This window comes from Delphinapterus leucas, chromosome 9, assembly GCF_059928025.1.
Source record: "Delphinapterus leucas isolate spDelLeu-1000000601 "Yukka" chromosome 9, BTC_Dleu_Yukka2, whole genome shotgun sequence".
In the NCBI taxonomy this organism is placed as follows: domain Eukaryota; kingdom Metazoa; phylum Chordata; class Mammalia; order Artiodactyla; family Monodontidae; genus Delphinapterus; species Delphinapterus leucas.
Window position 1 is genome coordinate 22,241,641 of NC_143137.1, and position 24,207 is coordinate 22,265,847.

The 24,207-nt window shown below is 40.0% G+C and overlaps 1 protein-coding gene across 1 annotated transcript; it reads right to left on the minus strand.

The window, feature by feature from the left end:
- Window positions 1–291: 291 nt before the first annotated feature.
- SSMEM1 (serine rich single-pass membrane protein 1) lies at window positions 292–24,040 on the minus strand. The gene is given in 3 exon segments (XM_089917397.1): window positions 292–14,946; window positions 16,545–16,599; window positions 21,068–24,040. Coding segments are annotated over 3 exon segments (750 nt in total). The 5' UTR covers window positions 21,266–24,040; the 3' UTR covers window positions 292–14,449.
- Between the last annotated feature and the right edge of the window lie 167 nt (window positions 24,041–24,207).

Genomic DNA, 24,207 nt, shown 5'->3' on the forward strand with positions numbered 1-24,207 from the left:
AGACCAAACACCTCTTTATCAACCTATCCCTGGGGAATCTGTAATTCAGAAAGAGAAAGATGGTAGCTGTCTTTAGAAAAGTGCTCTTGGGACTTCCCTGGTGGCGCAGTGGTTAAGAATCCGCCTGCCAATGCAGGGGACACAGGTTCAAGCCCTGGTCCGGGAAGATCCTACATGCTGAGGAGCAACTAAGCCCATGCATCACAGCTACTGAGCCTGTGCTCTAGAGCCCACGAGCCACAACTACTGAGGCCGTGTGCCACAACTACTAAGCCCACGTGCCACAACTACTGAAGCCCACGCGCCTAGAGCCCATGGTCCATGACAAGAGAAGCCACTGCAATGAGAAGCCCACGCACGGCAACAAAGAGTAGCCCCTGCTTGCTGCAACTAAAGAAAGCCCACCCACAGCAATGTAGACCCAACACAGCCATAAATAAATAAATAATTTTTAATGATGTATAAGAATACTAAGAATATGATGTTTACAGAATATTAAGGTGGTTTTTTTTTAGAATCCACTTACAAAACAAAACATGCATTCAAAATAATGACTATATAGGAAGGAAATACACCAAAAATTTAAACAAGTGATTTGGCTATACACTTCTGTGTGGTTAACAGTAACTTTAATTTTCTTCAATTTGCTTATAATTTACATAAAAATAAAGAAAGAAAAGACCAAACCTCCCTCTAAGGTGGGATGGGAAACCACAGGTCCTGGCATCTTTCCTTATACCTTGGTCCCAACTGGGTTTGGCATCCTTCCTGATGCTGTGCTTTGTAGCCTTGGCTTTCCTTTTGGTCTGTGAGTTCCTGATTTGGGTTCACCTTAATACTTCATTTTCCCACCTACCCATACCTTGGGGCTCCTCAAAGCTCAAGACCCTGGTGGTTCTCTGCTGCCCTCACCTGCCACCAGCAATCACCGTGTTAATCCAGTGGGACCCAGTTTACACTGGGCCCTGGCCTTCTTCCAAAGACAGCCTCTATGCTTGCTTAGGTCTAAAAGTCCATTACACAAATTCTTGTTTCTATTAAGTCAGTTGGGAAGAACAAATAGAATTCATAGATCATTTGCTGTTTGCAACACCAAGCTCAAAAAAACTCCAGTACAATAACTATTTGTCCTTCCTCAGCTGGAAGATAACCACCCAACACCATATTGTGAAGATCTGTCTTCTCATCCTTCTCTGTCTGCATCAGGTTCCCATTTATGATCACCCCAGCCCAGCTTCCATGAATGGATCCCTCATTTATGGAATACCTACTATGTGACAGGCACTGTTAAGTTGTAGGACTCCAAAGATGAATAAGATTTTATCAGTCAAGAGCTCAATGTCTAGACTAGCACTGTCCAACAGAACTTTCTGCAGTGATGGAAATGTTCTATATCTGCACTGTTTCAAGAATGTAGCCACCAGCCACATGCGGCTATTGACCACTTGAAATATGACTAGTGTGACTGGGGAATTGAATTTTTTTAATTAATTTTAACTCAAATTTAAAAACTGAAGCAGTGTAAAATATTCTTCCTTTAAAAACAATGTAATATTTTGGTAGGACATTTTAACTGTTGAAATTTAGCATCCAAATTGAGATATACTGCAAGTATAAAAATACACACCAGATTTCAAAGACTTAGTATGAAAATTAGAATGTAAAACATGTCATTAATAATTTTTATATTCATGACACGTCAAAATGATAGTATTTTAGATATATTGGGTTAATAAATTATATTATTAAAATTAATTGCACCTGTTTCCTTTTACTTTTTTAAATGTAGTTATTAGATAATTTAAAATGACACATGTGGCTTGCATTAAATTTCTATTGGATAGCACTGATCTAGAGAAAAAAAAAGTGATATCTAAATAAATAGTCTTCAACTAAAATACATTATACATTCCTGGAAATGTATACAAAAGTCTAATGCATAAAAGTTAAACAATAGATTTACCTGATATAACAGGGTGGGGTAGTTAATTCTTAAGAGCTAAAATATATTATAAAATTCCTAATTTCAATATGCATTAAATAATAGTCCTTTATTCCAATTGCAAAAATAATTCATGTTGCTCATTAAGAATTGACACATTACAGAAATAACTCAGAAAGTTAAGGTATCCCTAGAGATAATTAACAGTTTGAGCTATATAAAAACATACTGTTATTATTGGTTACTTTTGTAAGTGTGAGATGATACTATATTTGGGCGAGAGCTAAATTATATTCCATGATATGGATATATTATAATTTATTTAACCAATCCCTTGTATATGACATCCAATTTTTCACTATTTCAAAGCATATTATAAGGAACACTCCTATACTGCCTTTGTATACTTTTTACATATTTTTCTGCTTCTAAAATAATATTCTCATAGTAAAAACATTCAAATATTGCTGAAAATTATAGCAAAAATATGACTACCTCTCATGTTGCCCCCTGCCCTGTCCCAATCTGTATCTCTGATGATTATTACCAGTTGGGTATATACATCTTATCAGAAATTTTTTTTCTGTGTATATATTAATCAGCTTATTTTTTTCTTTTCCAAAATTTTAGACAGACTATACATACTGTCGAACTTACTTTTTAACTTAAACATATATTTAGTAAGCAACAAGGATATACTGTATAGCACAGGCAATTATACCCATTATGTTGTAATAACTTATAATGGAGTATAATCTGCAAAAATACTGAATCACTATGCTGTACATATGAAACAAACACAATATTGTAAATCAACTATACTTCAATTAAAAAATGAGAAAAAAACACATAAATTTGCACACACACAAAGGCGAAATCATTATTTTTCTCAACTCATAAGGAATATCAAGGGCTGAAACCTCAGAGCGCAGGCTTTATAAGTCCCTGGGCTTAGTGTCCAATCTAGCCTCAGACATAAGTTCTAAAGGTTTCACTAAAACAAATACTTGCTACATTTACTTTTCCACACTTATTCCTATCATATGTGGAGAAGACCAGGCTCAGGGGAGATGCCATATATGCTCAAACAAAACATGCAGTGTTGAGGGCTATTTCCCCTGAGAAAATCCAAATCCAAAAAGATGTGTTTTTAATTTTTTGGCTAAGCTCTCATCTATATTCTCTTGATGAAATTGTCAAACGATGGTAATAGGTATGTAATTTTTAAAGCTGTAGAATTTAGCGGTTGTTTCATTTGTATATAAAGTTTACAGAATCAAAAATTTTAAAAAGATGACACTGACATTACTTGCAATTAGAAATTTCCTTTCAAGATCTTCATCAAGATTTTTTTTTAAATGTCAAGAAACTTTTTTTCGAAGAATAAAAAACCTCCTGATTTGCTAAAAAAAATTATTACTTGGGCAAAGGGGGCCAAAAGGTAAAAAGAAAAAAACTATAGTTGATGTAAAAGAGACAGAAATTTTGAATCATATTCAAAATTTAATGAATTAAGTAAGTAAAAGAGTGGATTGCTGGGGCAGAGGGTAACTCTTATGTTTAACTTTTTTAGGATCTGCTAAATTGTTTTCCCAAGTGAGTGCCAAACGTTTTTATAGGCGTTTTGGAAAACACAGAAGTGAAGATAACCCCTCATTCCAAAGAGCTTACAATTTACAGTAGATGGAGAGATGCAATTAACATGTATACATTAAAAGTATAATTATAATATAGCTTATAATTCAGAGCCAAACCATGCAACTCTAAATTAAAAGTGGATCTACACACAGTCATACATTTTTAGAGCTGGAAAGGAAAAGAAACATATATACATTCTATATATATATATAATTTGGACACCTTTCCGTGTCCGTACATATACTTAGGTTACCAATAAATGCTCATTGATAAGAAACTCATTCAACAAATTATGATAGAGCTATACAATGGAATACTATGCAACCATTAAAAAGATATGATATAGGTCTTTATGAACTTACATTGAATGATGTCAAAGTATATTTATAAGCAAAAAAGGCAAGTTGTTGAATAGTGTATATTAATTTTTTTTTTTTTGGCCGCACCGCATGGCATGTGGGATCTTAGTTCCCCGACCAAGGATCAAACCCTCGCCCCCTGCATTGGAAACCTAGAGTCTTAACCAATGGACCACCAGGGAAGTCCCAATGTTCCCCCTATCTTTGGTTGGTGTGGATTTGTTCTGTTTAACCAGTTGACAATTAGAAGACACTAGGATTTTCTAATTTTTCATCATTTGAAACAATATAAATACTAGGTAAATCTTTGTGTATATCCATGATGATCTCCTTAGAATAAATTCCTAGAAGTAGAATAGTAGGTGAGAGGTTCATATCTGTAAGTTTTTGGATTTGAATTGCTAAATCCTTCTCTTGAAGGTTCTAACAGTGTACACTCTTCCACTAGTGCCCAGGCTTCTGGATTTTATTTGTACTGTGCTTGGAAAAGTCTTCCCTACTTGAGATTAGGATACTTTCTACTAGTGCATTTTTCTAGTACTTTTATGGTTTCCTTGTTTTATCTTTCAATTTTGTTCCATCTGGAATTAATTTTTATATAAGGAATTAGTTCACATCACCTTTCAGATATATTCTTCAGGAATATATTTTCCAGCATTTTATATGTGTTCTTTAATTTTGATCTTTTTTTTTCTACAAATGAGCAGAGTCAACAGGCTTAAGTCCAAATATGTAATTGATGCTAAAATGCACCCCCCAGCTTTGTCTCAAGTGAACTAAATCTATAAAATCTATTCTTCTTATCACTAACATCGACACATTCATTTTTCCATGTATAAATGTCAAGGACTAACTATTCAAATAGATGTACAAACACCAGTGAACAAAGATATTGATGCCATTGAAACTAAACAATACAGTCATCTGAAATGTTCATTCATGAGCTCAAGTACAAAAATCCAAGTTCTGGGGTTTAGGAGTGTCAATGCATAATGTCCAAAAATCCAGTTTTTGAACATCAAACCTAAGAGAGAAAAGATTGGGGGTTCATGATAGCAACATATGATGGGCTACAACAGGGGTCTCAACTGTGGGAACCCAACTTTCCTGGGAGATCCACAGAAAATGTTAGAGGGGTGATCTTTGAGATTGGTCTTAAAATTGAGGAGTGGTTCAACATTTGAAGAGTCCAACATTTGAAGGTTTGGTGACTGGTGTTTCAGGCAGAGGAATCAAGTGTGGGAAGGTGGCAAGGCTTGGAAGGGGCTTCTTAAAGTCCTGATACCATCTTTCTCCACCCCTCCCAACTTCCCCTCTTCAAAAGGAGGGAAGGATATGATGCCAGACCTACTGATTGATTATTTGACCTCATTCGCAATAAATGTATTACTCCAACCCTGCATATACATTTTATACCTTCTTATCTTTAATTGTGTAATAAAAGGCTTTTCCCTCTTTAAAGGAACTTCAGACAAAAGCAAAGCAGGTCAGGAGATTTTACAGATGATAGCCAAATGACCTAATTTAGTCCTTTGTTGGTGTGGTGGCCTGGGGTACCAGGTAGCCTTGGCTTCTCACCCCTAGAATGCCTGTCTTCACCTGCAGAAGGTGATATTCTCCTTTCTGTCAAGGCCTGGACCCTGCCCTCACACAGGCCACCTTCTTCCCCATCTTTCCAGCTACACTCCCAGCCTCTTTCCCTTCCTCAGTCCAAGCTCCCTACCCCCCACCTAGTCCCAATACACCCAAATCACTATAATACTTTTTAAAGTTTTTTTTCAATATTTAAGAACTTAATCCTACTTCCTCTATTCCCTGAGTCCCAAGACTCTGCACATTTAAAATTAATTAAAAGATTTTAATACCGGAATTCCCAGCTTAGCAGCCATCAGTGTATATCCTTGAACCTCCCACTTAACACAGATTTTCTGAAAAGCATACTGTGTGTTGTATTCTTTGTGTGTGTGTGTGTGTGTGGTACGCGGGCCTCTCACTGTTGTGGCGTCTCCCACTGCGGAGCACAGGGTCGGGACGCGCAGGCTCAGCGGCCATGGCTCATGGGCCCAGCCGCTTCGTGGCATGTGGGATCTTCCCGGACTGGGGCACGAACCCGTGTTCTCTGCATCGGCAGGCGGACTCCCAACCACTGCGCCACCAGGGAAGCCCTGTGTGTTGTATTCTTTAGGCAGTGCTGGAGCTGTCACAGACCAGCTCACCAGAGCCACTATGCTCATTTCTTCCCAACTCAACGTTCAGTGATGTCACTTTGTTAATGTGAAATAAGCAACAGTGGGAGTATTTATATCACAGAAATCAGCAAGTGCTACAAAATCAGGGCTTTTAACAATCAGAGCCGATTGTTAAACATTTACCAGCACACCACTGTTTTAAGGATTCTTTTGGTTTCCAGTAATAGAAATTCACTTGAGTTAGCATAAGCAAAAAGGGGAACTTACTATAAGAGCCAGCGAGTGAAGTGTCATGATGCCTATGAGAGGGTAAACAGATTGGCCTTAGGAATTAACTGGAACCAGGGACTTGAAAACCATCAGAACTTTCCATTGCATCTCTCTGCCCTTCTTTGCTTCATTCTTTTGTTCTTGTTACAACTTGCTTTCCCTGGTTTCCAAATCTATATGAAGGGAAATGTGAAAACCTACTCTGCTCTAAGTCCAGTCACCTCAGGAGACTGATCTCTTTCCTGGTCCCAATTCCAAATTCTCAGGAAGGAACTTTGATTGGAAGAAAGTCCTACTGAAATCAATGACTGGACAGGGTGAAGGGATGGAAACAGGCGGGATCACACTGTAACAACATGCATGAGAATCAGGGGAAAAAAGAGGCTCCTAGAAAAGAAAAGAGATGAGGCAGTCAACCCAAAAAGTCCACGACATTTATAAAGACCTTTTCTCAGCTATTAACAGCTCTCACCATCACCACCACAGGCTCCATCAAAGGAGTACATGTACTTACTTAGTGTTTATTTAACGTCTGAGCACCTTATAATAGGCAAAAGGAGCTGCTCTAGAAATTATAGAGGATAAAAGATGATTAAGACTCCATAACGGCTGCAAGTAAAAGAAAAGCCAACTTAAAATGATTAATAAGGGAAATTTTCTTGCCTAACAAAAAGTCCAAAAGTAGGATGATTCCAGAATTTCTTAATTTAGCAGCTCAGGACCCAGACTTTTCCATATTTTCACTTTGATATGTTTAGACTAATGTTCTATGGACACAGGTACCTGTCACAGTTGAAGTCATCAATATCACCCGCCAAATGAAAAGGGACAATTTCGTCCCAGTGCAGGTCTTTTTTAAGACTGAAGAGACTTTTCTCAGAATGCCCCCACCAGCAAACTTCCCTTTCCAGAATTAGATCACATGCCCATGCATGAACCACTCACTGACAAGGGGAATGGCACCACCCTGGTTGCCTTAGACTGACTGGGACCTAATTCCTATAAGGGAAGGAGAACAGTGGAACAAAATGGGGAGCTGGAACAGAAGGAAAACAATTGATGGAGGCTACCACAGACGCTTGCTGCATCTGAAGGGGTGCGATCAAAGAAAAGAGACAAAAAGACTCTGGCCCTAAGTTGCATTTCTCCAAGCGCTTTTGTCTCATTCAACTCTCTGACCTGCCACGTCACTTTTACTAACCCTGGCTGCAGACCCTTCCACTGGGACCTGGTTTTTATCTCCCTGCTTCCCTCTTTTGGTTTACACTAATTAGTAGCAGAGTTGGCTCCCTGCCTGATGTTCTCACTGCTAAAGCAAGATTTTGAACACATGAAACTTCATAGTGACAGAGAGCCCTAATAAACAAAGACAATTACAGACTACAGGCCCCTGTAATCAGGCAGCTTGAGGGTCTGCCTGTGAAAGAGGCCAAGCTCAGAAGATAAAAGATAAGAACTAGAAAACAGTACTGTCTGGGATTATAACATTTTTGTTTTTGTTTTTAAGTATTTCATGCACTTCCTTTTGTTCACTGAGTAGAGATCTGCAGTGAGAAATGTTATGCAAAAAAGGACAAGTATAATTTTTTTTTTGGAATATGTCTTTTTTTTGCCAGCTTCTCTGGGCCTCTCTAATAACTTCCAGTCTCATACAAAAAAGTTCGGTTTTCTATTTCCATCTGTAGCTTTGTGAAATTTAAAGTGCAACTCTTCTTTACAGTAAAAAGTGCCTATAAATGTACACTTCAGTTGGTATTAGATACTAAAAAAAAGAGGAGGGACATTTTCTCCCTTTTGTCTCCTTCACTACCCCTGCATGTTTGTGCCTGATTTGTATTTCCTCTTACCCTCCAATGCACCTCTGTGGCCATATGTTCCTGACAGATAGAGAATATCCAGGTGGCCTGGTACTTGGAAACTTGTCAGATGTTATTCAAAGCAATAAAGAACACATCATAGAAGTCTTTGGTATATTGTTACAGGGAAACCCTGTTTAGAATTCACTAATTGGGAATTTGTGATAATTTGAGGAAGGGCTGGCTGAAGTTAACCTTTGTACTATCTATGGAAAAAAAAAAGAATTCACTGCAGTTCTGAATAGTGTAAACAAGATTGGAAAGGGAATAATTATCTACTTAAAAGAACCAGTTGTTTTGAAAAGCTTTAGAAGTATCCTTTTACATACAAACAGGGTAATTATGATTTAAACAAAGGCTGGCCTGTTTCTAAGGCTTCTTTGAAATGTCAATTACAAATTACTCTTGTTTATTCACCAAGGCAAAACCCACCCCTGTGTACCAGGCAACAGTTGGTTAGCTTGCTTTCACTTACTCTATTTGAAAATAATAAATCTAAAGTTCTTCTAAAGTTGTATAATTTAATTCAAGCTTTTCACAAATCTAGACAGTTGGTCCATCCTTTAGTCTCTGAGTGACGATTTACTAATTACTAGCATACAACAATCACGAATGCATAGAGTGACACCTGCCTTCACTAACGTGGTGGAATAGCTGGCGAATACAGAAAATCGACAAAGAAAACTCCTCCAGAGCGGTGGCTCCTATTTTCTATCCTACCGTAGTAAGAAACACATTTTGCATTGATTGCAACTCAGTACACACACACTAAAACAAAGACAATACTTACCTTTATTATGTGCGACACTGTTATTTTCTATTCATTTGTTACTAAATGCTAGTCACTACCCACTAAATTGATTGCACAGTCTATTAATGGGTCACTCTTTTGAAAACACTACCCTGGAATCTGTTGGGAGATAGTATTCTTTTGTGAGAGAAAGGGATGGTGGTGGTGTCACCAGCAAAGCCCATTAAAAATTCCCAGGAAATAAAAATAGAATCTGGGTAATAAAGTCTAACCTTTTTTTTTCTTTTCCTTTGTGCTTCGCCTAGTTTCAGTTGCTCATAGCGTACTGCGCTCAGAGGCCTCTCACGCGGCACTGCAGCCCAGAGCTGCTAGTGCAAAATGGCCGCTTGGACGCCTCAGCTCGGTGGGCCGTGTGCAGAAGCTCTGCGCACGACACTGCAATTCAAGATGGCGGCGGCGGCAGGCCGTGTGCAGAGGCGCTGCGCCCAGCACTGCAATCTGGAGCCTTGAGCAGAGCAGCTGTGCCCGCCCTGCAAGATCTCTCCCTCCCTCCCTGCTGACAAGATCCCTATACAGCAGCCCTGCCCAGAGCCTGTTGGGAAGAGTGTGGACTCTGGAGCGAGAGGTCACACCTCCCCATTCTTTGATCAAAGAATAAAGCTTTCCTTTCCTTTTGAACCAAACTCAGTCTCATTCTGTTGGCTCCAATGACACCAGGCAGGAGGACCCTTTTGGGGGCCCTAGGCAGGAGGGTCAGTAACAGTGGAAGGAGCTGTAGCTATGTGGTTTTCTTGATGGTGTCCTCCCCCAATTCTCTCAAAACTTTGGCCATCAACCTCACTGCTCTAGTCACTACTGCCTCCTATTCCTCAACATTCAGTACAAAGCTCATTCTTACCTTCACCAACCCTTTCAGCTAAGTTTCCATTTCCCTTCTTTTTTCAAAAGCCCACCCTGAGTTTCTGCCTGATCTACTGATAGTTGTCCAGCCTTACTCACTGCAAATGAGGTAAGATGATGCTATAAGGCCTCTCCACTGAACAGTGTCAGCCCTCCCCTGCTTTACTTAACTGCTCCCATCTCTGCTCAGCTTCTGACCCTTGGCTCCATTCTCCATGAACAGTCCTTCTCTAGCCTCTGGACTCGGTTTGGTATTTGGGGTCTGGTCTCTCAAGTTCTTATCTAATCACTGTTCATTAAGAACATGGATAATGTGTTATCATCACGGTAAAAACAAAATCTTTGTGATCAGACAAAACCCAAGACCCAACTCCCCAACTCACCAGCTCTATGACCTTGGGTATATCATTTAATTTCCCTGAGCCTCGGTTTCATCATCCATAAAATTGGATGCAAGCTTGTGAAGGGTAAATTAATCCTTATAAAATGCTTACTTTGGTGTCTGGCATATAGCAAGCACTCTCTAAATGTCATCTATTATCAGTATTATTATTGTTGCTGTTATTGCTACTGGCTTGCGTCTCCTTCCACCAAAACCACACCACCCAATCTTGGAGGGCAGAGGTTCAGAGTTTGAGACTATCTACCGTGTAGCTATAGTTTCCAGTTCCCCTATTCCCCAACCCCTCTCCAAACACCTATGTGTATACTCTCATTTTTTGCCACATCCATCTCAGTTAAAAACTTCCCTGGGCTTCCCTGGTGGTGCAGTGGTTAAGAATCCACCTGCCAACGCAGGGGACACAGGTTCGAGCCCTGGTCAAGGAAGCTCCCACATGCCGCAGAGCAACTAAGCCCGTGTGCCACAACTACTGAGCCTGCGCTCTAGAGCCCATGAGCCACAACTACTGAGGCCCGTGCGCCTAGAGCCCATGCTCTGCAACAAGAGAAGCCACTGCAATGAGACACCCGCACACCACAACACAGAGTAGCCCCCACTTGCCGCAACTAGACAAAGCCCGTGCAGCAATGAAGACCCAACACAGCCAAAAATAAATAAATTAAATAAATTTTAAAGAGAAAAGAATATATTGTTTAAAAAAAAAAAAAACTTCCCTGCATCCCATAGTTCCCACCCTCACAGTTCCTGACAAGAGTTGTGAGGCTTGATGTAGGTGGCCATTGCTACACAGGTCAGTTCTGACCATTTAGTTGCATGGATGGACCACAGATAGGAAGCAAGCCCAAGAATTCCATGCCTCCCCACAAGCAAGCTACCCAAACAGGTTACAACCTTCTACCATAAAAACCACAGGTGCCCAAGTTTTTCCCATTCAGCAAGGACAGACTGAAGAAGGGACTGTTATGAAGCCCAGGGGCCCCACCTTGACAGCTCACACAGGCTCTGAATACAATGAACACCAAGCCACAACTGATGTTTGCAGCCCTAGTTTCACGAACTATCTTCCACTTCACGTGTTCTGTACCTTGCTCATTCATTCAGTTCCAATGAGCCTGGCCATGCTTTTGCTCCTCATCTTACAATGCCCTTGCCTTATTCCTCTGATTCAGTGTATTTCTTTCTTTGGCTTTGGCTGTCCTCCCAGCTGTGTTTGGTCTGTTTTTCGATTAACGTACTTACAAATTACCCTAATTAATCCCTTCATATTTATAGCCCCTGGTTTAACTCATCCATGATTCCTTCTTCCAGTGGACAGCTATCTCCCACCCCCCCAACTCTGACCTGTGCTAGCCCCATAGATGAGACCATGAAAAGTAGTAGTCTTTGACATACATGACTTTTCGGATAATAGTTCATTGCTTATATTTTAGATCCACAAGCAACACATTTGGGGCATGGACCCATCGTACTCTGTTATCTAGAATACAGTCATTGTCCTCCTCTTCCTGATGAGATTATATCAGCTTGGATATCACTTATGGCTGTGTGGGAGGTGGCAACTGACTTACCTTGAAATCAGGATTTTTCCATCTTCAGAGAATAATGGCTAAGATCACAGTAATTAAGAGCCCAAACTCTGAAGTCAGATGACTTGGGTCTAAATCCTGCCCCTGCAACTTACTACTATATTTTGAGTTTGTGTTTTTGGCTTTTGGTATTTGGGTTTTGTTTTGGTGCTATTTAAATAAACAAGATTAACAAGCATCTTGATCATATAAAGTTAGAAGTATCAGAATCATTCACTAAATTTTAGATATTGGCCCCTGCCCTGCTTTCTCTGCCTCTGCTTTCCTCAGCTCCTCCCTTTTGCATTCATGAACCCCTCTGCATATTGATTCAACTGCATTATTTATCTGCCATGTTTCCTGGCCCTGTGCTGGGTCACAGAGATACAGATAAGTCATGGACTCTAAGGGTGGAGATATATATATATACATACAAATACCTGCATTAAAATGTTAAGGGTGCTGAGATAGAGAACTTTTCAAGGTACATTGGAGCATAAGGGAGGGCACAGTGAGTTCTGCCTGAGGGGACAAAGTGGAGGAGGGTAAAATCAAGAAGTAAAGGAAGTCTTTGTGGAAAAGGTTGATGCTTGAAGTCGAAACCTGAAGTTGTCCTCTTTTCACTTGCAGCCTCAGACCTGTTCCAATCCTGAGGAAATCTGAATAAGACAGTCTCCACAAATAAGCTCAGAAATGTCACCCCATGTCCTGGATTCTAGCGGCCTAGTTCCAATGGCTGGGACTTCCACATTGCCTCCCGGGTCTCTTTGTTGCCGTTAGTTAAGGAACTTGAAATTATCAGGAGTAACTCCCAAGCCCACAGTCATAGCTCTGTAGTATTTCTCCCAATACCCCATAAAAGGCTCAGTTCTTAGTATTAAGCTGCAGTCTTTATTAGTGTAGTATCCAAATTCGTCCCTAACACTTAAACCCTTCTTTGAACTCCAGCACAGAGCCCCTGCTGCTTATCTTGTCCTTGTCAGCCCTCTTCTCTGGGATCTGGGCCTTATTTGATATCCCACCTGGGGTTCTGCCATCCTCCAGAATAGCCACCCATCTACTAGGCCTGCTTGAATTCCCCACCACTGGGGTCCCCGCCTAACTGGAAAACTCAGCCCCAACTATGTCTGGATTGCGGCTAACTTTTAATAAAGACTCTTTCTTTGACAAATTTGAGTTAGGCTCCTCTGAGCCCTCTTCTCATCCAGATCTCATCCTTGGTGCCCATCCTGTCTTTGGCTGCCCAGTCCAGTTTTAGCAAGAATTCTGCTAAGTAAGTTTAGTGACAGTCCCCCACCCTTGATATCTGAGCACCCTTGACATCTGATCAAGTTCCACATCCTCTACCTTTGCTGTATAAGTCCTTGGTCTGCCTTTAGCAAGAATCATGCCAGGTCAATTTAGTAGAAATCCCCCTACCCTTGATGGCTCCTCTTAGTAATTTTCCATCCACTGACACCCTTACCCTGCTCCTTGGTTATAAATCCGCACTTGAACTTGCTGTATTTGGAGTTGAGCTTGATTTCTCTCCCCAGTTGCAATAGACTGGACCCCTATTACAAATAGCCTTGAATAAAGTCTTCCTTATCATTTTAACACATGTCAGAATAATTTTTTCTTTAATACTTCTCATGCCCTTTGGACAATAACCACGGACAGCCCATGGCCCAGCTGTCCTTCTGGTCTACTCTAGGAATCCAGTCTCATTCCAGCTCCTCCTCACCAACCCCAAGCTGACACATGTGCATCAATACAGCTTAGGTAGGGAATTCCCTGGCGGTCCAGTGGTTAGGACTCCATGCTCTCACTGCCGAGGGCCTGGGTTCAATCCCTGATGGGGGAACTAAGATCCCACAGCCTCGCAGCCAAAAAAAAAAAAAAATACAGCTCAGGTAGAGCCACCTGTAAATATGGATCTGGAGAATATGAGCCAATTCTATTCCAACCAACATTACCTAATTCATTCAGTCAATCAGATAATCAAAACATATGAATAAATTTAAATAGTTTCTAAACATAAATATATTTTCAAAGAGGTTCCTTATTTGTATTACAGATATAAACAAAATACATACACTCAAGGCATAAAGTATCTGTCTTGTGCTCTTTTGAATAAAAAAATCACAGTGGATACAGATCTTTGATGCCCCAATGGTGCCATAAACAAATTCACTGGTCTGTTTTTGGACAAAGAATTACCTGAAATTTTTTTTTTTTTTTTTTTTTTTTTGCGGTACGCGGGCCTCTCACTGCCGCAGCCTCTCCCGTTGCGGAGCACAGGCTCCGGACGCGCAGGCTCAGCGGCCATGGCTCACGGGCCCAGCCGCTCCGCGGCATGTGGGATCCTCCCGGACCGGGGCATGAACCCGTGTCCCCTGCACTGGCAGGCGGACTCTCAACCACTGCGCCACCAGGGAAGCCCTATCTGAAATTTTATCTCTTGCATTCCAAGAATGTTTTTGTTGTTAGTAGAGAGACTTTATTGTAAAAGCCTCCTCACCTAGAGCTCTGGTCATTTTTTGTGTTTTATTCATCTCTTTCATTTGGCTTCAAGTAAGGTAAGGACTAGATAAAATTCAAAATTTACTGAATTTTATGTTAATACCAGGTCCAGAATTTCATTCTTGAATACCTCCCTGCATTGGGGTTGTTACTGAAGCGTTTTGAAGGAAATGGCAGGTCAGCCATTCATTGGTTCTCATGGCTTTGCAGTGGAGGCAGGGCCTTTCCCTGATTTGGCAACCTCCCATATTCCTTTGCCTCTGAGCTATTTTTCTCTTCTTAATACTGGCTGGTGATTGGTGGTGTTCACTTTCACTCTCCTTCCAAGAGGAGGCTCCCGAGTTAGATACTTCACTCTCACACTCAGTAGTATCACTGTCAGGTTGTGTCTGATTCACCCGGCTGAATTCAGAATGGTGCCTCGCTCGTCTTTGTTCAAGATATGCATTGACCAAAGCCACTTCTGAGTCAGTTACAAGAGGAAGTTGGTTCTGCTTTGGTTTTGTCATCATTTGCAAAGAATCCCTGGCACCATCTTTGTTTTGCCGCTTATAGGAAGTATCTTTGCTTGCTAACAACAATGAAACAAATCAACAAGTTAGGCACATTGCTGGTTACTATAATCTCATGTTACCTAAAAAGGAAGCCTATCGCGTGGGCTCACTCTTTGCTGCCATTTGCCATTTGCTTACCACTTTTCCCCACTCATTTGCAAGTGTTGGCAGCTGACTTCATTTTCCAGTACCATACCAAAACTCCTAAAAACCAAAAGGGTCAGATAGATGCTTGACATATTACTTTTGAAGTTTCATGGACCCTTGATATAATATCAAGGGAAAGGTCTCCAAACTTTTCCAGAGAAGGACCTTTTTACCTTTGCCTTGACGGCTTAAAGATGCAAGCGTGTATATGAATGTGATTTGGGTAGCAAAAAACTAAAAAGGATCTTCTCTTTATACACTGGTGTGCTGGAGTTGGCTCACACCAGCCAGTTCACAAGAACTGATAAACTTTCAGGAATTTTGCAAGATGGCTGTTAAACACAGTTATTGGTAAAAATTAAATTGTATAAACTTACCACTAAATCAATTTGTTACAAATAAATGTAATAAATACTCAAAACTCATCACTTCCTAAATTATTTTACTAGATTTTATTGTGAGGTTTGCTCTTGAAGCTACTATTTATGTCTGTTGTCTCTGGATATCAGAAATACTATGCAATGATATGCTACTGTGCATCTCTTCCTAACTCCTATGTTCAGTGACATCATGTTGGTAACCTGAAATTAGTTTTGGTAGGAATAAAAATCAACAAGCACTAAGAATCAGGTCTTCACTTATGGTTTTCTTGATTGTCTAGACTTAAAGTAATGGAGAACATGTTACTGACACAGATTACATTTAAAGGTGTCATGCCTATAGCCGCTATATTGTGAATAGCACCCAAAAATGAGGAAATATTCTTCCAGAGTATTCTAAAACTATTATCCAGCTCAACAAAGATGTCATACACATCATTAACAACCAAGTTCAGTTCCAACATACATCTTTCATCTTACTCCTTAACTTAAAGGAAAGTATCAATAACATGCATATTAGAACTACACTCGTTCATCTATTGCAGCTATAGGTTGGCTAAGGCTATAATCAAAGAAAGTATTTTGTGAGAATCAGTGGCCTATATGGAATTTACCATAAAGTGTATTATATGTTTTATTATTTGTAAATTGTCTGATATACATCCTTTATGTATATCATGTATGTATGTATTTAAATGATATATACACACATTTTTGGAGAGCCAGTTGTTAGACATTTATCAGCACACCACTATTTACAGGTTATTGAAAAATGTCATATATAGCTCATAGTTCTGTGGTAACACTAGCAATAAATGCGTGTGAAAGGCAAGCTGTGTGACGGGAGAATGCTGAGGAATGCAAAGACAGCTTGAACTCTCCCTACCAGTAATTTATAGCCTCTAGCAGCTTTGCTGAAGTAGCTAAGCAGTCCTTCTGCACCAAAGCAAGGTGTTCATCCAGTGGGCCACCACAGGTCTGGGGAGGCTCTATAACACTCTTGGCTATTTACCTCTGTTGTTTGCTTTCCACACACAACACATATTTCTCTCATCATAGTCCAATATCAAATATGCACTGGCTCTCACCTTTACTTAGCGAACTGCTTGTCCCATTGTCTTCATTCTTTTTCTTCTCAGACATCTGTTTCAGAAATATCGATTAGTAATAGTGATCTCAGTTGGTTGTTTTTCCCTCGTATTTACTTGTTAAGAAACACTATTGCCTTGGGCCCTTTGACAACGTCTAATTTTAAACAGTGCAGTTCGATAAATACTTACTGAGTTCCTATTATTGTGATCCTACTTCTGCTGCCCATTAAGAAGACCATGCTTTGATAGCAGGATCTACCAAAATGTTTTGAACCCAGCAAAATGGAACAAAGAGTGAGAGAAAATAATACTGATGAGACGCTATTAGTTACAAAGTTTTCTTATACTCACTGATTTTATAGAGAAATATCGTTTAAATGTCATTTAAAAACAGATATGATAGTACTAGGATTAGTTTTAAATTACTTTTTTTTAAATTTTTGGCCATAATGTACAGCTTGTGGGATCTTAATTCCCCGACCAGGGATCAAACCCACGCCCCCTGCAGTGGAAGCACGGAGTCTTAACCACTGGACCGCCAGGGAAGTCCCAGTTTTAAATTACTTTTTAAAGGACATTTTATCAGGTCATGTTATGATAATTCTTTAAGATCTTTATATGAATTCATAGACTTATATCTCCTAAATCCTTCCGAAACTTTCCTCCACAATGCAACCATAATATATTACCTGTGAATATGGCAACTAGAAGAAATTGATTTCTTTGAATAGTTCTAATTTCAAATATTCTGCCCCAATATTCCATAAATATATTTGTCCTATTTTTCACGTGTCCCACTTTTTGATGCTGAAATGGTTTTGCTAAAAGATACGCATACAAAGCAACTCTTTCAAAATATATCAAGTATGTTAGAAATACTCATAACACTTTTGGCACATAATAATTCTGGGAATCTATCACTGGGAAATAAACTCCAAAAGAGAGAAAGTTTTATGTACAGAAATATTTATCCCAATGTAATTAGGGTAATATAAATACAAAATTCAAAAGTAGGCTCAGACTTCCCAGGTGGCGCAGTGGTTAAGAATCCGCCTGCCAATGCAGGGGACAAGGGTTTGATCCCTGGTCTGGGAAGATCCCACATGCTGTGGAGCAACAAAGCCTACGTGCCACAACTACTGAGCCTGTGCCCTAGAGCCCCCAAGCCACAACTACTGAGCCCACGTGCCACAACTACTGAAGCTTTCATGCCTAGAGCCTGTGCTCCACAACAAGAGAAGCCACTGCGATGAGAAGCCCACGCACCACAACAAAGAGTAGCCCCCACTCACCGCAACTAGAGAAAGCCTACACGCAGCAACGAAGACACAATGCATCCAAAAATAAATATTTAAAAAAGGAGGCAATAGTTAAATAAATTATGATGTAATCATACAATATATAGTTGTAAAAATTATAATAAAAGTATGTTCTAACATGAGGAAATAAATGTTATAATATTAAGTTAAAAATCAAGATGCAAATTTATATATGCCGTATGATCACAAGTTAGCTAAAAATATGAAAAGAAAAAAGACTAAGGGATGTACGCAAATGTTAGCAATAGTGGCTTTGAGTGTTGAAACTGATTTGTTTTCCTTCTAATTCTTCAAATTGTCTACAATTAGGGAAAAAATGAATTTATGTAGAAAGTCATACTGCCTCTGGGTTGAAAAGTACCACACTTGGTTATTCATAACTGCAATCTAAGATCTTTGGTCCACTCCTTTCTTAATACCTGATCTCCACAATGGTAGGCAAGTTTCTCTAACGAGGTACCTCTTTGCTTTTTGGGTTACTGAAATCATTCTCTGAAAGCTTTCAGTGAAATCCTCTTTTAAGATACCTGTTTTTTAAAAATGTTTTTGGGTGGCCTTATTTTAAATTTAAAATGTATAGAGATGATTATTAAAATATTAGAAGTTTATGAACCTTAAAAAGTTAACAGTAGTTGATTATTTCTATATAATCTGGAGTGGTTTTTATTTCATTTTTTCTACTTTCCTATAATGTCCACATTTTCTATAATGGGTACTTTTGTAATTCAGGGGGGAAAGTGTTTTAAAACACTTATTAGGTTTATATCTTTTTCATGGAAAGCTTCCATATTTGACTTGATGTCAAATCAAAATGTAATCACAAAATCAAAAGAAAGATTTTACATCAAGCTAAGTGGAATCATATGAACTGTGGTTACCAAAAGCATTTTATTAAGTGTCTTTGTGTGTGACTCAGCTGAGTGAAAACAGTAGAAGTGCCTGCCCTGAAGTGTAGGGTAGGACAGTGGTGAGATCTGGGCTATGGCTCTGCCTTTCTTCCATTGTGATTTTACCAAGCCACTTAACACCTCCTAAGCTCAGTTTCCACAGATGCAAAAAGAAGAGCCTGGACTGGTTTTGTTTGGAAAAATTCCAGCACTAGCTGTCTGAATAAACACTAAAAATATATATAAACTAAATATAGTATATATAATCTCTGAGAGCAAAAGGGTACATGCATCTTAGATAGTGGCAAATCCAGAGGAAATCAGTGTGCTTCATGTCTGAGGATAATTACCACCACATTTCCATCACGCTTTTACCATTACTTCAAGGTTTGTAAATAAATGTTCATAATTTAGCAGAGAAAATGAAGTTCAAAGTGAAGGAAAAATTCCATCCTTTTTGACTAGCTCTCATGTGGTTCTCAGATTTCAAATCTGGGACCCTTTAGAAGAAGCAGTTGAGTGGATTATAGTTGCCATAAGGGTACAAAGTGAAAGACAAAACCTCTAAGATAATTAAGGTTTTAATCAGCACTGAATAGATATAATTCAACATTTCAACTATGCTATGAAACAAACAAATGATATGGCAGGAAACCTGGGTCTATTCTCTCTGTCATAACCACTCATGTGTCATTGGACAAGTCACTTAATTTCTTTGGGCTTTATCAATAAAAATACAAAGGATAGATACTGATATCTTACTTGCCTACAAGCAGGAGGCTGGACCATAAGCTCTCTTGAGGTCCTTGAAGCTCAGGGCTCTATGACTCCAAAAGCTGATGCAAGCAAGGGAGCAGAGAAAGAACTTAGACTTCTCAAGGGGGTCTTCACGATGAAATTGCCAAGAATCAATTTCAATTTTTTGTTAATTTTCTAAAGTAGCTTTTCTTGCCAGGCTAGACAAATTCAATGTACTTAGCTAGGGAGTCTAAGACATGTATAAGCTATCACTATTCTAAATATTCTTTTGGCAAAGTATCTATCTTAAGCATTTAGACTTTAGATGAAACTTCTTTTTAGGGGGAGGAGGTGATGAGGGGAAGAGTCTGATTATTACAATGGAATCCAGCTGGCATAGACATAACAAGCCTCCTCCTCTCCATCTAGAGCTGATAACAGCATTCAGCCTAGCTGACCATTGCCAGCCTAGTGCTCTGGCTGTAATGCTAAATGGTGGTGGTTTTATTTTTTGAGTTTTTTTTTGCGGTACACGGGCCTCTCACTGTTGCGGCCTCTTCCGTTGCGGAGCACAGGCTCGGGACGCGCAGGCTCAGCGGCCATGGCTCACGGGCCCAGCCGCTCCACGGCATGTGGGATCTTCCCGGACCGGGGCACGAACCCGTGTCCCCTGCATCCGCAGGCAGACTCTCAACCACTGCGCCACCAGGGAAACCCAGTGATGGTTTTATTAATCATCAGCCTGGTATTAATGGTCAGCAAGGATTCCACATCAGCAATTTATAAGACCTCAGTTACTCATAATATGTGGGAGCATCACAGCCCTGATTAAGTGGGCTATCTCACTCCTTAGGATGGCATTTTTTCCCCAGTAGGTGGTCTAGAGTGGTGACTTTAGCTCTGTTTAGTTTCGTTCTGTATCTTTTTCTATGTGGAGAATGTAATGCCTCATTCTAAAAACCCAAAATCCTACAACATGTATCCTATATATATGACAACTTCTGTATCTTTGATTAGAATTACACAGCTACAAAAGGAATTTGGAGGTCATTAACCAGTAGGGAAGTTTATCCCAGTATTACTTAGCATTTGGACAAACTGAGAACAACCTAAATATCTCAAAATTGCAGATTTGTTATGGTGCAACCATAAGACAAAATTATGTAGTCGTTAAGAGTGCTGCTATGTAAATATAATTTGAGGAATGATTACAATATAATATTAAGTTTAAAAAAGCAGGTTATAAAAATATATAAAATATAATGCCAACCATCTAAGATCAAAGACAGACAGATGAAGAGAGATATACTGTGATGCAGAAAAAGAAAAAAACTAGAAGAACATACTCCAAAATGTTAACAGTGGTTATCTCTAGGAAATAGGATTACAGTAGTTTAAATTTTCTTCTTCATCCTTTTCTATATTCTTGGGTTCTCTAGAATGATACTGCATTATTTTTAAAACTAGAAGACAAACTTTTAAAAAGTAGTTTCACCAATGTAAAATAAATTTATTTTATGGAAAATCCCCTAGTATACAGTAAATATATTATTTAAAATGAAAAAGGATATCCTACCCAGACAGAAGCCCGAGAGAAGAACCAATATAATGGTTGGGAGAAGACCAATATAATGACAAAATACCAAAGCAGGAAGTTCCCTATTGTCTCACAAGAGTCACCCTTCTGGCATTCATAATCTTGATTTGGAATGGTAAAACTTGTAGGTATGGGGGGAGGATCCACCTCCCAAAATAAAGAAAAAAGGTCTCCCATGATGGCTTCTTGAACATATTCCCCTCAAAGGGATGAAGAAGACTGGGAAGTACTTCACTCCATGTGTACGACAACTTCCTTGGCAACCTATTATGACATATTCTTCAGTAACTATGACAGGAACTGACAAACATTTCTTGGATTACTAAGTTTTTGGAAGATCTGTCTAAATCACTTCTATGAAAGTTTAAGGTATATGCCCCATATCTCAATATGGTGCATTCTGCCATAATCTTTTTCTTTTTTTTGTCCTGAAACTTGTATATACAGTATTTTCTTTAAATACAGTATTTTAATGTCTTTTTTTTTTTTTTGGCTGTACCACATGGCATGCAGAACTTGCCCGACCAGGGATCGGACCCATGCCCCCTGCATTGGAAGCGCAGACCACCAGGGACCACCAGGGAAGTACTTTAATGTCTTTAAAATCTAAGTCTCTGAGGTATCCATTCATTTTTTTCAGTCTCTTTGATATATATCATATCATTGTAAATTAACATACAGGGTTCTAATGTATTATTGACTGAATTGTGTTCCCCAAAATGCCTATGTTGAAGCCCCAAGCCCCAATTTGGCTATAACTGGAGATAGGGACTTTAAAGAGGTAATTAAGGTTACATGAAGTCATAAGGATGGGGACCTAATCCAAAATGACTCTTGTTCTTATGAGAAAAGGAAGAGACATAAGGGATGTGCAAGCACAGGAAAAAAAGGCCATGTGAGGACACAGAGAGAAAGGGGCCATCTGCAAGCCAAAGGACACAAGGCTCAGGAGAAACCAATCCTGCTGGCACCTTGATCTCAGATTTTCCACCTCTACAACTGTGAAAAAATTAATTTCTGTGGTTTAAGCCACGCAGTCTGTGGTATTTTGCTATGGCAACACTAGCAAACTAATACATAATGCCAACAATACATCTAATTTAGGTAGTAGTCGTGTTCCTTTTTAAGCCTTGAATAAATGCACAGTAATTCATAGATTACATTAAGAGGGAAAACATAGATGTACCTGTTGTGAATTACATCAAACATGCACAATTTCTTCTTATGAAAGAGTCAGACATGGGTTGGGGAGGAAACTCGTATTCTAATTTTGACTGTACATTTGCACAATTTTCAAGTTAGTTCATCTCTATATCTAAAACTAGAGCAAAACACCATTGCTGCTAAGGCAATCTAAAAAATATAAAAACTCCACTTCAAAAAAATTGGTTAGATCTTTAAGAGCACAGCATACCTGCAGACTTTCATTAACATGCAATACCACGAGGAAACTTCATTTTCTTCTATTGGACCTTAGGAGCATTTTAGGAAAAAATTTTGGTCACTGGGACGTACAAGATTTAACAATCCGTTAGCTTATTATGACACGGCATGATGTTTTTATTAGAGGCACACTTTGCAACCCCACGAGCAAGTCTCCAGACCCTGCGCACGCATCCTGGACCATGCCGGTCTGCTTTAGGCCCTCGTCGCCTCCTCCAGGAAGCTCGCGGGGATCCAGGGCTGGGCCCGCCGCGACTCCTCGGGGCTCACTGCGCCCCACCTCACCTGCCTATCTAGAGAACCTACCGGCCTCCCCCGGGTTAAGCTCCTCCAAGTGGTGACCAGGGAAGATTTTATTTTCACATCCTCGCGCGGCTCAGCGGCACATTGTGGGCGTTTGTATTTGTTAGATAAAAGCAAACTGTAAGACAGGAATAAAGACGCAGACCTACTGGAGAACGGACTTGAGGATATGGGGAGGGGGAAGGGTGAGCTGTGACAGGGCGAGAGAGAGTCATGGACATATACACACTAATAAACGTAGTAAGGTAGCTAGCTAGTGGGAAGCAGCCGCATGGCACAGGGATATCGGCTCGGTGCTTTGTGACAGCCTGGAGGGGTGGGATAGGGAGGGTGGGAGGGAGGGAGACGCAAGAGGGAAGACATATGGGAACATATGTATATGTATAGCTGATTCACTTTGTTATAAAGCAGAAACTAACACACCATTGTAAAGCAATTATACTACAATAAAGGTGTTAAAAAAAAAAGCAAACTGAACTCCCTGATGAGCCTTTTCCTCAGGATTAGAAATTCTTCCAAAGAATATGCAGGAAAAGTAAAGAGTGGTTTTTTTTTAGGAAAAAAACCCTCAAAACCACTAACAACTTTAACAAAACAATTTGGTTTTTCTTGTTACTGCTGCACCCTCGTTACACGGATATTTTAGAATTTACATCGGGTCAGAACACTTAATTTTTTTTTTTTTTTTTAAACACAGAGGTATGAGAAATGCTTTGTCATTGCTGATGGTGTCTGGACCCATCATCAAGTACTCTGTATCCTACACTTGGCCACCCTGCTTAATAAAATCTGCTTTAAAATGTGTCCATAGGGCTTCCCTGGTGGCGCAGTAGTTGAGAATCCGCCTGCCGATGCAGGGTACGCGGGTTCGTGCCCCGGTCCGGGAAGATACCACATGCCGCGGAGCGGCTGGGCCCGTGAGCCATGGCCGCTGAGCCTGCGCGTCCGGAGCCTGTGCTCCGCAACGGGAGAGGCCACAGCAGTGAGAGGCCCACGTACCGAAAACAAAACAAAAAAATGTGTCCATAAGCGCCCTAAGGAAGCTAAAGTTATATTAATATATAGAAATTCAGCTTCTTATAGTTATTACTTTTTACTGCGGGCTCAGAACCTGGACTAAATTTTTCCGGCTCAGCTATCTCCCCTCACCTGAGCTGGCGCCACAAATCCAACGGCTGTTTCCCTGGTAACGCTCCTAGCCCCTGTCCCTCCCCCACTCCCCTCTTCTCGCGAGAAGAGAGAGTCTCGTACTTCCTGTAACTGTAGCTCCACAAGCCGGTCGCTTTCGCCTTAATACTTGGCTTCGCGCATGTGCAGTGGAGAGTGGCGCGAGCCAGCCGTTTCCGGGCGAAGAACGCGGTGCGTTTTCGGGA